Here is a 13,899-nt window from a genome sequence, read left to right as displayed (position 1 = left end):
CTTTTAACAAAATACATAGAATAATACTTAAGTAAAGAGACATTTTTAGACTCATATTTGACAAGAGTGTCACCAGATTGTCCACTTGCGCCATTTGTGCTTGGACCCCAATAATCTGCTTGCTCCCGTTTATTAGTTAATGGATTATATACCAATTGTTCGTTGTTAAATTCCTGTTTGTTCATAATGCAATAATGTTAATTTATAACTTGAAATGTTGATGTTAAAAATGTAGGCTGTTTGCTAGTAAGTGAATATAGTTAAAAGTTTCATTAACAAAAAAGATTTAGGAATATCTATAATGGTCAATGGTGTTTAGGCTGAGCCACAGAGTGCCGCCTGCAGGAACGAACTAGCTTGGCAGCACAATGGTGCATTAGGCGCTGCACAGATTTCAGATCAGTTGGCCGTGAAAACGACAGGTGCAGGTGCTTTTTGCTGTTCTTCTAAAATGCGCTAAACGTTGATTCTCTTTATAGTATACTAATACTTTTAATCTCGTATGTGATGTGAGAAAAAGCGTGCCATTGTTTCCATCTTGAGAACTGAGCCATTATGTTTCCTTCGGCGCATCATATCCAGCGGGCGCTCATCTGTTCTGTTCTTCTCTTTATGACGACGACAGTCATGACGCGATCCTCTTCAACCTCTGATCTCAAATCCAAAATATCTGGTGTGGAAGAACTGCTGGAGGAGTTCCGTAAGCAGTTACAGCAGGATGAGTCGGACTCGAGGGAGGATGAGGAGGATGGAGACCGCTGTATCAGTGGCTTCAAAGCGGTGGAGGAGCGCATCATTCGCGCCAGCGCATCCATCGAGCAGGGCGCCGCGTTTTTGTCCGCCCCGCAGAGGGTGTTTAGCTGGAGGGACTGCGTGCATGCCTGCTGCTCTCATCCGCACTGCACAGCCGCCATCATCCAAGAGGACCTCAAGCAGTCGGACGACAGTTTACGCTGTTATTTGTTCAACTGCACGTATAGGGGCAGGAATGTGTGCTCGTTTTCATTTCAGCCAGGATTCAGCACCTACAGTCGGGTGAACAACAGCTCTAGACCCCCCCCAACAACGGACAGTCCGAGCACTTCAGCCGGGAGACCTACGTATGGGATCGATGAGGACGAGTCCGTAATGCAGGGTGGGTTTCTCAGATGAATCGCGGGCCGCGTACTGAATGGGTTTAGGCCTGTGCCTTATGAAAGTTTTTGTCTTATCCCAGCAAGCAATAGTCGTCATTTCAACGTCTGTTTTAACTATAGACCCGATATAGTCCGGCTATTTGTAACCCACTTCTAGACCAAATAATCTTGAATTTAGTTACATGTCATTTTTTGGCAAAATACTTGTGAGATGTATGATATTTCATCATGTAAGCAAAGTCAACAGCGTTTACAAGGTGTTTGTTTTTTTTCTATATTTATATATATTTATATATGTATATATATATATATATACACTATCGTTCAAAAGTTTGGGGTCAGTAAGACTTGTAATAGTCTTTAAAGAAGTCTCTTATGCTCATCAAGGCTGCATTTATTTGATTAAAAATATAGGAAAAAAAAAACAGTAATATTGCAAAATGTTTTTACAATATAAAATAATGTTTTTTATTTTAACATACTTTAAAATAGAATTTATTCCTGTGATGAAAAGCTGAATTTTTATCAGCTGTTACTCCAGTCTTAAGTGTCACATGATCCTTCAGAAATCATTCTAATATGCAGATTTATTATTAGAATTATTTTTTTTCAGGATTCTTTCATGAATAACAAGTTTAAAAAGTACAGTGTTTATTCAAAATATAAATATTTTATAAGAATGTAAATTATTTATTATGAACTTTTAATAAACTTTTAATTATTAACTTAATACATCCTTGGTGAATAAAAGTATTACTTTCTTAAAAAAAAAAAAAAAAAAAAAATAAAAATGTACTGACCCCAAACTTTTGAACAGTGTATATATTTATCGTCTATTCTAGGGCTATGTTTAGACGTCTATTAAATTTTCACTGACAGCCCAATGACATCCTTATGTTAGCCTAGACGTCTGGGCTGTGTTTCAACGGCTAATATACGTTTTTTAGACCAAAAATTGCTTGCTGGGATGTTACCCAGAGATATAAGATGTACCTTTTTTGAACAAAAGTAATGCTTTTATTTAGCAAGGATGCAACACATTGATCGAAAGGAACAGCCAGTAGAATGGACATTTCTACAGAAATTCTATTGCAAATAAAGTGCTGTCCTTTTGAACTTCATTAAATAATCATGAAAAAAGATTTCATGATGCACACAAAAATAAAACAACTGTCTTAACTTTGACTATAATAAGTAATGTTTACTGAGCTCTAAATCAACATATTAAGAATGATGTCTGAAGGATTATGTAACATTTAGGACTAGAGTAATGATGCTGAAAATTCAGCTTTGCAATCAAAGGGAAAAAATGGGAATAATCAGGAATAAAGGGATAGTTCATCCAAAACTGAAATATTTGTCACCGATTTGCTATCATTCACTCACCCTCATGATGTTCCAAAGCAGTATTAAATTCTTTCTTCTGCTGAACAGAAAAGAAGATGAAAAGAATGTTGGTAGTCGCTAGTAGCCAGTGACTTGCAGTGACTAGTATTTTTTTCATACTATGGAAGTAAAAGGCTACCGGCAACTGTTTGGTTAAACAACATTCTTCAAAATATCTTCTTTTGTGTTCAACAGAAGAAAGAAACTCATACAGGAAAAACTTGAGAGTAAGTTAACTGTGACTGAACTTTAATTTTTGGGTGAACTATCCCTTTAAGTTATACTGGAGCAAAAGAAACTATGAGAAGCTCTACACCCTCTCCCCCTGTTCCAGTTCACCCTACTGTAAATAAAACAAAAAGGCTTGATATTTTAGAGTTTGTGTTATCACAAAAATTGATGAACTTGACTTTTTGTGTGTTTGGGTTTCACAGGTTTGGATGAGCCGCCCCGTAGTGATGCGGGTCAGGACTTGGTGGTTCAACTACCAACAGACTGGGCGGTGCTAGATGGCAGAGATAGCACTGATGATCATGACATCATACATTATGAATGGGCTCTTGTAAAAGGAGACCCCTCCATTAAAATAAAGGTAATCCTTTCATTTTAATATAGTCATCTCTCAAAGTTTAACACTGCGACATTGCTTGGTCTGAACATCCTGAACAGCTGGACAAAGCACATTTTGAACTACTTTTTGAATTCATTGAAGATTGCTGTACCGTTGTTTTTTTTAATATTTAGTGTTTAATAAGTTTTCAACCATATCATTAGAAGAGATGCAATGAGTGCACTCTCAACTGTAGTGACCCCATGTTGTATCTTCTCAGTTCAACTCGGTTGTGTTGCCTGAAAGCTGCCAAATCTGACTTCCAGTCACTTTATTGCAGCAAATTGCTTTCTTTTTGATTGCCTTCTAAGCAATCACAGCATCGTGTGGCAACTTTGAACACTTTCATTAAAATAAATACAGCTGTATTTGATAGCATTTGTGCTGACCTGACAGCCATTGCAAGCTATCCAAATAGGCTGTTACATTTTATGTTTGTGTCAGTTACATTACAGTGCACTTCTGGAGAAACTGCAAAATACCATGACCAAAATACTCATAGGGGAGAGCGGGGATGGTTGCAATGAGGGGCAGTTGCAACATGTCTTATTTCTTAAAGAAGGAATAAGCTACAGTAATGATATTCATACTGCACATGCTTTATTGGCATCTCATCCTTCTTGAAAGAATCAGTCACATTCCTTCTACAAAAAATAAAAAATCATGGTAAAAAAGTATTTTTTTTAAAAGATCAAAAGAAAAGTTGTTTGTGTGATGCATTGTAAAAACATAACATTTTAATCAGTGTTTTCTGAGCTTCTGATAGGCATAGCTAGCATGTGTCGATTATACTGTGTCAAGCTAATATATGTCGATTATATTGTGTCAAGCTAATATATGTCGATTATATTGTGTCAAGCTAATATATGCTTTATCACGGCTATCAGTGTAGGGACAGCTGCAACACATTGTTGCAACTGTCCCAACATGCAGTCCCTTACCACAACATTGATTTAAAAGCTTGCCATAACATTACATAATTAAAAATTCTTTGTATATTCCAGTAGCTCTGAGTGGACCAGCTGTAATTATTTACAGCAATTACAGAGACTTGGGTACTAAGTAATATGTGAGGTTCACTGGTCTTGATTATTCTCCAGGTGACTCACCCAGGTCTACTGAAACTCAGTGGTCTTAGAGAAGGAATTTACACCTTTGAGCTGACCGTCACCGACACGGCGGGACAGAAGAGCTCTGACAATGTGTCTGTCAGCGTACTCGCCCCTGCACCAAATGCAGAAGGTCAGAAATTATTTGTTTGTGTCTTCCTTGACTATTTTTGAAACAATTTGAACGTGGATGATTCGTTTACTGTGTGTAGTTTTCTGTGTGTGTTTGCTTGCATGCCAGCTGCAATAAAATATATTATTGAAAACAATACATTTATGTAATGATAGATAATGTGTTCTAATGATGACAGTAGTTTTTGTGTGATTATTTGACTGGTGAAAGGAAGAGCAGAACAATTTTCTTAACTTAAAATGCAAAAACACAAATGTCTTGAGGGGACGTCCCAGAAAAGGGGGTGTCCTGTTCAGACCTGAAACAGGAGTAAATCCACACAAGACAATCAGGAATAAGAACACACAGGCAGGAACAATGACCAACAAAAGACAACTTAAATACAGGAGTATATATGAAGAGTTCAGACGCAAAACCAGCTAAAAGCCATCTTGGTCAAAAATGAGATAATGATACTGAGCAAATGCTCTTGACACATAGTACACGTCCATCAAATTCTTTTACTTCAAACTCGCTAAATTCCAGCCTCAGCCCAATCAGAAGTACCAGTACTTACATAGAAACATATACAAAGTATTCAAAAAGAAATGCTCATTTTATTAAAGAAATACGTCAGATGGATTTAGAGGCTTTTGCATCTGAACTCTTCATATACACACAAGTAACCAGGGGTTGATAAGGGACAGGTCATGGTGATTAGTAGCTATGGAGATCAACAAGGGTTGATGGCCGTCTCAATCAGAATGATCCTTGAAAGGCAGCCTTCGTTTGTATGGGATGTATCCTTTGTGGCCTTCAATTGACCACATGCACGGATTACTTCGTTGTTTTAGACAAACCGTAATAGGAGTGTCCTTTGCTCGTTTTCTCTACATAATCCATTCACAATTTGAGGAAAAGTTTTCATCCAGGTATACCATTTTAAGAATGACAAACGCGAGTGTAAAAAATTACGTGAGTAAATCTACTAAATATATCCGCTAAATATGATATATACTATATACTTCAGTGTGGTAAAAAGTACTAAAATTTGTTATACTACTAATTTTATAATAAATCGAAAAGCAAGACGTGAAAAAAAACTATGGGAGTTGAAATGGCAGCTGCAGCCAATGAGTGATCCTCTGTTGCTATCTTCTGGTTATAAGGGTAATTTCATGTCATTTTTATCTTTAAAAAGTCATTGTTTTCCATGAAAAAGCATTTTTTCATGTAGTCTTTATGAATGAAAAGTGAATCTTTTAAGTGAATTGTACTGCACAGCTGTAGAGTTGAAAATTAATAAAGGCTTTAAAATATTACAAGATTTTAAAAATAAAGAGTTATTGATTATCAAGAATACTATTAAGATGTCGTTGAAGAGAAGCATCTCTAGCTTGCTAACATTAGATTAAACAGTTATGATAGTGTTTAGCTGTTAGCATTTAAATGTACAGCTACGTGTCTATGTACTCTCCTGGGATTACCAGGCTCAGCATTTAAATTATGTTGTTAAATAATATAAAACTGAATGTTAATGCCACTATCATTATTTACAATGCTTATTACGATTACGATTTTATTTTTCTTCATTTCTGATAAGAGCGAGGCAGGAGAGCAGTCTCAAGAGTCTCCACCTATATATAGCACATATAAAATGAGTTACACTGGAAATTTACCAGCTGGCTTATCATTATGCGGAAGTTCTAAAAAATGCTCCGTGCATATGGTCAATTGACCGTTCACAAACAGCTTGATTGACAGGCAATCTGACCAATCACAACGCAGAATCTGCCTTTCTGTCCGACAAACAAATAAGACAGGAGAGTAAATTAACTTTTGTGGTTTTAAACTTGAAATATTGTGTGTATTGACGTCTTTCTGCGGTTGAAATAAAATATGTAATGATATTGATTCATTTTTTTTTCATGCTTTAATTAAAGAAGAAGAGACGATCTGTGTCATTGATCTAATAAGGCAATACACTGATCTGTCTCAACACATTAAAGATCCACAAAATGCTATTTATTGTTTGAATTTCTTAAATGACAACATTTTAGCCGTGCATACTTACTAAACTTTAATGACGCATTTAATGACGAGGAGGACTGTAGCTTACAAGCCTCTAAAGGACTGAACTAGGAAGGATGTGGCCTTGGTAGGATGCAGCGTTCTGTTTAAGAAGCACCGAAACAGGAATAGGACACAGGAAGCAGACATAGACACTCAATTTTCAGTTGAAGTCAATTAATCTTTGACTTGATCATGTATATGTCCATAAATGATTATTATATGTATAACAGTATTTGTTTATGAATAATTCATTATCTTTAACACTGTGCTCTTCCCTCTTCTGTACTGTGTGTCATGTCATGTGTTTTTTCAGTTTTGTCAGTTGCATCTTCTGATGTTCCACCTCTTATGTGGAGATTACTTCCAGACTGTTTTAATTAGTAAACTGTACACTTTAACCTTAATCTGTATGGATATGACACAGATGTGTGTGTGTGTGTGTGTGTGTGTGTGTTTCTCTAAAGTGTGTACAGGTCACTGTTCGCGATATCAGTTCATGTGTGATGATGGCTGCTGCATTGACATTGGTTATGCCTGCGATGGAAAGCAACACTGCCCTGACCGATCAGATGAAGATTTCTGCCAAAATTGTAAGCTTAGACTGCCAGGCCACTCCCCTACCATCTTCTCAGCCTTTTCAATATCTTAACAATGTAAAGATAGCTAAAAAGTGTTGGGTCTGTTTTGTAGTTGATAGTGGTCATAAGTCCAACCCCGCCTCTAAACATGGACCAGATATACAAACTGAAGCAGAAGCCCAGACACCCACAGAAATACAGTTCGGTGATATCCCTAAACCTGAGCAACGTCAACATAATGGCTTCAATTCTGAAGGTAAGACATAAGACACATCATTCAGAGACATATTTAAAGGAACAGTTGATCAAAAATAAAATTAATTAATCTCATGTTGTTCCTTTAAATTTTTTGAAGAACGTTATGCAGACACTATTACAGATTGCTTTAATCATGAGTTCACAATTTCTCCACTGCTTTCTTTCTCCTCCAACAGCTTTTATTAACAAAGCCTCTCTATGTCTAGACATTTGATACCCCGAGAGCAAATGTGTGTCTTTCGCTCTCTTTGTGTCAGATCCCTGTGCAGCGCCCCCAGTGGTCGGCCCGTGTAAAGGCGTTTTCCCACGCTGGTATTATGATTCTAAAACAGGAGATTGCCAGCACTTTCAGTATGGTGGCTGCAAAGGAAACCACAACAACTTCCTCCAGAAGTCTGACTGCATAAATGAGTGCATTCAGAAACTATGTGAGACTTAATTGATTTAGCTGATTTTTTTTTTTAATGTATTAAATGAAATGGAATTTATTCAGTTGAGAATTATGTGATGCTAACAGTTATTCTTTTCCTATCTTCCGCAGTAACAAAACATCAGGGCACTGCAACTCCATTACCCAGCGTGAAAGCAAACACATGTATGTACAACAATATTAGTTTTGAGTTTATGATAGAATATTCTGTTTTGTGTATGCTGGGGTGTCCATTCCTGGACCTCCAGGAACAGATATGAACACCCCTGCTCTATGCTGTTATTAAAAAAAAAAAAAATATATATATATATATATATATATATATATATATATGTGTGTGTATATATATATATATATAATTAGTGCTGCCAAACAATTAATCGCGATTAATCGCATACAAAATAAAAGTTTGAGTTTGCCTAATAAATGTGTGTGTACTATGTGTAATTATTATGTATATATATAAATGCATACAAATTAATGTATATTTAAGAGAAATATGTTATGTACAAAATATTTATTTATATATGATATAAATTATATAAAAATTATAATAAATACTTGTAAATTTTTCTTAAATATATATATGAATATGTTTGTATTTATATATACATAATAATTACACACAGTACACACACATAAACAAGGCAAACTCAAACTTTTTTGTATGCGATTTTATATATATATGCCACTCTCATGCCACATGTCCATTTTATCACACAATCAAAAGCACCTACAAACAAAAACAAGAGCAGATTAGTTAAAAATGTAATAATAAGATATTAGCAATACAAATTTGGCAGCCGCTCCAGGGCATATTTGTGGCTGTGCTCTGGACAGCATCAAAAGTTTGTATTTACAATCTGTTTTTATAGCGTTGAGCAATGTAGCAAATCACAGACATCTGTTAATTTCTTGAACACCTCTGATTGGCCGTTGTATTCAAATTAGTCAGATTTCACTCAGTGCTCAAAACACCAGATTTTTTCCAAGACTTTTTATTGATTATAAAGGTGCTCTTTGCATGCTTGAGGCTACATATAGTCCATTCAGAATTTGAATAAAAGTTTTGTTTTATTGAGCTGCTATTTTCAGTTTCATTAATGCTCATATTTATGAAAGGCTGCACGCATGGGCTGGGAGTTCTTGCCCAGAACAAAACCATATGGCCAATCCAAACTGTATGTTAATTGTCTGTAATGTTTGATGGACATGGTCCTGATAGAAATATAATCAAAATAACAATACTATTTCGCAATAACTGACATAGTGATTGGATAAATAAAAAATATTAGAATTTTTGTTTCAAAATATTTTTGAAATGCGGTTGCAATTATTTGCAAAACTTGCAAAAAAAAATCTTACAATTCACTCACTTTGCATTGCTGTTTTTGTTGTGGTGAAAAGTTATTTGTTTTGCAGCATTGCAACAGTTATTTTATATAGTTTTATGATAAAATACAGTACTAGTCATCATGACATTTGCTGTCTGACAAAACTCTGCTTTTTTTTTTTTTTTTTTTTTTTCCCAAAACTAACCAAAACCGGCCACCCCACCTTCTGCGGGAATTCTCCCTCCAAGTTGAACTTAAAAGTTGGCAGCCCTGTATAAATTAAAAATGCATCTTTGTCTGTTGTGTGACTTAAAGGAGAAGTCCACTTCCAGAACAATAGTTCACCAAAAATTTACTCACCGCCTTGACATCCAAGATGTTCATGTCTTATCTGTCGTAAAGAAATTAACATTTCAGGATTTTACTCCATATAATGGACTTCATTAATGCCCCGATTTTAAACTTCCAAAATGTAGTTTAAAATCAGCTTAAAATCAAGGGTCTTATCTAGCGAAACGATCTGTCTTTTTTTTTTTGGAAAATAAAAATTTGTATACTTTTTAAGCACAAAAGCTCGTGTAGCACAGGCTCTGGGATGCGTGTTCACAACACTACGTACTATTGAATCATGTTGAAAGGTCACGAGGAACGTAGGCGGAACTACAGACCCAGTGTTTACAAAGTGAACACGCAAAGACTAAGAAAGTGCAAGTAAGTCAAATGCTGTTTACAAACAAAAAGGTACAACGATGTCGGACAATTCTAAAGTTGTAGGAGAAAATAAGTTTTTTGCCATTCTCTACTTTTTTGAGCCGGAGTACACAGACGATGAACTTAGATGTGATTCATTGTAGTGATAGGACGTTTGGATCATTTTACCGACTCGGACCTCATTTTTTCGTTCATTTAGTTCATATTAGCAAAATATAATTAAAATGTAACGTGTTACTTCTTAACACATCTACTGCTTACACAAACGTTGAACACACTACAAACAAGACAAAACTATAATGCTATAAGAAACAGAAAAGATTAATTCATTGTTTACCTGAGTCTTTAGTCTATGATTAGCTCACCTCACCTTCACGTGACAGCCCCATAAGATGAATGAACGACTCGAAACAGGTGAACTAATTCCAGTACAGAACCTAATAGGATGTTGCACATGCGTGACTGAACGAATCACTCCCCAAGACGACTCTTTCTTCCTGAGTCACATTAAAGATTCGTTCAAAATAAAATAATTGTTCAAGCACGACCCATCACTAATTCGTAGGATCGTGGACGCGCATCCCAGAGCCTATGCTACACAACCTTTTGTGCTTACATTAGATATAAAGATAAATATAATGGTAACTATATTAGTATCCACACCAGTGCACAAAAGTACACTTTGCATATATATCTTCTGTCACCTTAAATGCTCTAGCTATTTAATGCAGAGTAGATTCTGACTGGCTGTTAGTGGTTTTTATTGTTCATTGCACAAAAACAGTTGTTGTGAAAGTGATTTGAAAAATATTATGCCTAAGAAAAACAACTGCTTTCCTTTGTGCAGCTCCCATTGCTTCTGTCCATAAGGAAAAACTGCAAAATCCTCTTAAAGAGTCTCAAAATTCACTGCCATCATTTAAAATACAACGTGTGCTGGAAGGACACCCACCCCCTGAATCAGGTATGTTTTATTGCCCAAACATGCAGCACTAAACAAATGTCATATGTACTTCTCTGTTTGTGTTTTCTGAAGTGCTTCAGGTGTCACTCTGTGTATGTGTGTTTAGGTGCGATCTTACCCCTGGCTTTGGGTCTGATCATCAGCGTTCTGCTCTTACTGATGGTGGGTTGCAGGCTCTGGCTTGTACGTCGCAGACTGAAGAAAGCGTTGCCTCTCACCACAGAAGAGTCTGATTACCTCATCAATGGCATGTATCTGTAGCAGAACCGCCACCTGCCAATCAACCCTCCAATCTGCTGCACCATTTGTGTGACTGTGTGTATAAAGGAGACATAGGTCGTCACAGGATCCTAATGCTCAGATAGCCAGCCCTGCTCATGGGGCTGGTTGCATCAGCTGTATGTAAGATACAACTTAGCCTAGTTGTGACATAAAGGGACAATAAATTCCATCATTAAACTTGACGTTACATACAAACGAAATATTTCCATTAGCTTCCGTCAAGGAATAGTGCTTGGAATGAAATGGCAGATTGAGTGAATTGGATCAGTAAGCTAATGCTTTACCTGCCAGACTTTTAAATACCTAAAGCGAATACGATGATGTTGCCATTTACAAAGAGACAACATTATGTGAATTAATGGTATGTTTGCAGCTCTAAATTAATTAATTATAATTAATTAATATTTTGTTGTAACAGTATTTATTTATTGCTCAATTTCAAATACAGTTTATGTAAAACCTATTTTTTATTTTTACTTTGAGTATATTTCAATGGGAACTAAATTTTAAAGTTAGTTACGTGAAGCAAAGGAAGTTAGAATCAACCTTAACAAGATAATTCACATAATTCCAACAAAACTTCTGTTCACAAATATGAAGGCTGCTCCAGGATAAAAGTCATTAAGTGACTACACATAACAGAGAGCCTACAACCTACATGCTACGTTCCGCCTTAAAAACAAATGGCGCAACCAAAATAAAAAAAAAAAAAACTAAGTTACAAACTAGCTAGTAATTAATAAGCCCCAAATGTGGAACTTACAAACGGTTTGTGCAACCGTACCCTGGAGAGCTACCATCCTCCAATGCTAATCAAACACACCTGAACCACCTAACCAGAGCATTTAGAATTACTTGAAAATTACAGACTGGTGTGTTGGTGCAGGGTTGGAACTTGCCTCTGCAGGAAGGTATTGTAGTTCTCCAAAAGCAGGGTTGACTATTATTGATCTATTGATTGATGAGTTTAGTGAATCTCAAATCATGGTATCTGGAAAATAACATTTCAAACATGTGAATGGCACACTGTTTTGGGGGGGGGAAATTCATTTTGTCACGCTGGCAGCAATTATGCAGATATATGTGACTGCAACAAAGATTTCTGTGGTATAAAGATGCAGTAGTATGATTTGACATGTCGAAATACTGGCATACTGGCTTAACACAAATTTAAGAGTATATACTTCTTGTTGAAGTGAGAATTTGGATTCAGCTTTATTTTTTTAATGAAGCATGGTACACTACGAGCTTGCCTGATATATTTTGACCTTTAATAAGAGCATTTATCTGTTTTAATTTGGGAGAATTTCTGAAAAATGTGCTCAGCTTTAATAGGAGAAACATTTAAACCATTATGTTTCTGCATCCTTATATGACCATATGCTTGACAGTACAACAGAGTTCACTATATCCATTAATAATCTCAGTCCAGGGAATACAGCTTTAGTGACTGTAATTATTGGTGCCGTCCTACAAGTTCTAGATTGCAACTTTACAATTAAAAAGGCCCTGACAAAATTCCTTGATTTAAAAAAAATATGGCCTTATATCTGAGAATATCTGGTTAGAGCAATGTTTTCAATGTGGTTAATTGCTTACTGTGATATTAAATACTAGTATGTATAATCAGTGTAATTGTGCAAAAATGTTTTGAAACCAAATGATATATATGATTGTTAAACTATCAAATTTAATAATCTTGGAGAAATAAATCAAAAAATCCATTAAATGTGGACCAACTATATGAGTTTCCACTGTTTTATGAATGTCACATGCACATGTAATTGTTCACACAAATGTGAATGAAAAGCCAAAATTTCAAGCTCTAAAATTAATAAAGCTTATCATGGTATGGAGCAACGAACAGTATGACAATGGCAAACAGTATGTCTACTTGGGCCACAGCCTAGATGAGAGAGCATAGCTACTTCCACCCTGACCACTGCATCTCCTCTAGTGTTTCCAAACTGAAAAAGGCTGCACTGTCTCTAGCCTTTTTCATAATTATTGGCCAGTAGATGGCACCATGTGTGATGGTTCGGACAGCTTCTGTTTAAACTGGCCAAAGTGTTGCAGAGATAAAGCCTCTTGTCCACTTTTCCACTTTGGTGTGCTTCCCATCAAATGCATGGAAGTATCACATGAGAATGGTTTGGTCTATAGAAAAGCTTTTAATAATTGTCTAGCATGGTCCAGTGGTTATCTAGCTAAATTCAGTAAAGAGCCAATGAACCAATATAGGACAAGTTTTAAAAGGTAGATTTTCAAAATTGAAAACATTTCTATGTATTTGAATTTTGTTCCTTTGTACTTTACGGTACAATAATTAATAGTGTAAACATAAGTAAAAAATTTGAGCTCTTGCTGGTGCTGGCATGTTTGAGACAAAGACTTTAAATTTGCTATTGTCCAAACCGTCTTCTGTCTGTGTGCCAGATTTTATACAGTCATTCTGTGTACATTGCTATGCCATAAATGTAACAAAAGCTGGACACAAAATAGGACTAATAAATAGGACTAGATTTTGTTTAACAATCTGCTGCATGTTCAACTAAATGCAGTTTATTTTTAGAGACATCCAGGCAGCCAACAGTGCATTACAATAATTTTAAGTGAAAGTTATGTGTCTAAAGGGTCCCCCAAGATTTTATAAATGAAAGCGTGACCCAGCACAATCCTGGAATTGTCGTATAAAGTAACAAAAATGTCCTTGACATCTTAATATTAATGTTTTTCTTTGTGTAGAATGGATATTAATCTTAAAGGAGAAGTCCACTTCCAGAACAACAATTTACAGATAATTTACTCACCCCCTTGTCATCCAAGATGTTCATGCCTTTCTTTCTTCAGTCGTAAGGTAATTGTTTTTTTGAGGAAAACATTTCTGCATTTTTCTCCATATAATGGACTGATATG

General features: G+C 35.8%; 1 protein-coding gene across 1 annotated transcript; it reads left to right on the top strand.

Annotated features, from left to right (window-relative positions):
- Positions 1-369: 369 nt before the first annotated feature.
- Positions 370-12,488, top strand: lrp11 (low density lipoprotein receptor-related protein 11). The gene is made up of 9 exons (XM_051104470.1): positions 370-1,135; positions 2,957-3,114; positions 4,233-4,374; positions 6,891-7,016; positions 7,117-7,260; positions 7,520-7,690; positions 7,804-7,857; positions 10,585-10,701; positions 10,808-12,488. Exons 1-9 carry the CDS (start codon positions 556-558, stop codon positions 10,960-10,962), a joined length of 1,647 nt encoding a protein of 548 aa, XP_050960427.1. The 5' UTR covers positions 370-555; the 3' UTR covers positions 10,963-12,488.
- The last annotated feature ends 1,411 nt before the right edge of the window (positions 12,489-13,899 follow it).

This window comes from Labeo rohita, unplaced genomic scaffold, assembly GCF_022985175.1.
Source record: "Labeo rohita strain BAU-BD-2019 unplaced genomic scaffold, IGBB_LRoh.1.0 scaffold_73, whole genome shotgun sequence".
Taxonomy (NCBI): domain Eukaryota; kingdom Metazoa; phylum Chordata; class Actinopteri; order Cypriniformes; family Cyprinidae; genus Labeo; species Labeo rohita.
Note: the sequence above shows the minus strand (reverse complement) of the source record. Positions and strands in the feature narration are given on the sequence as shown.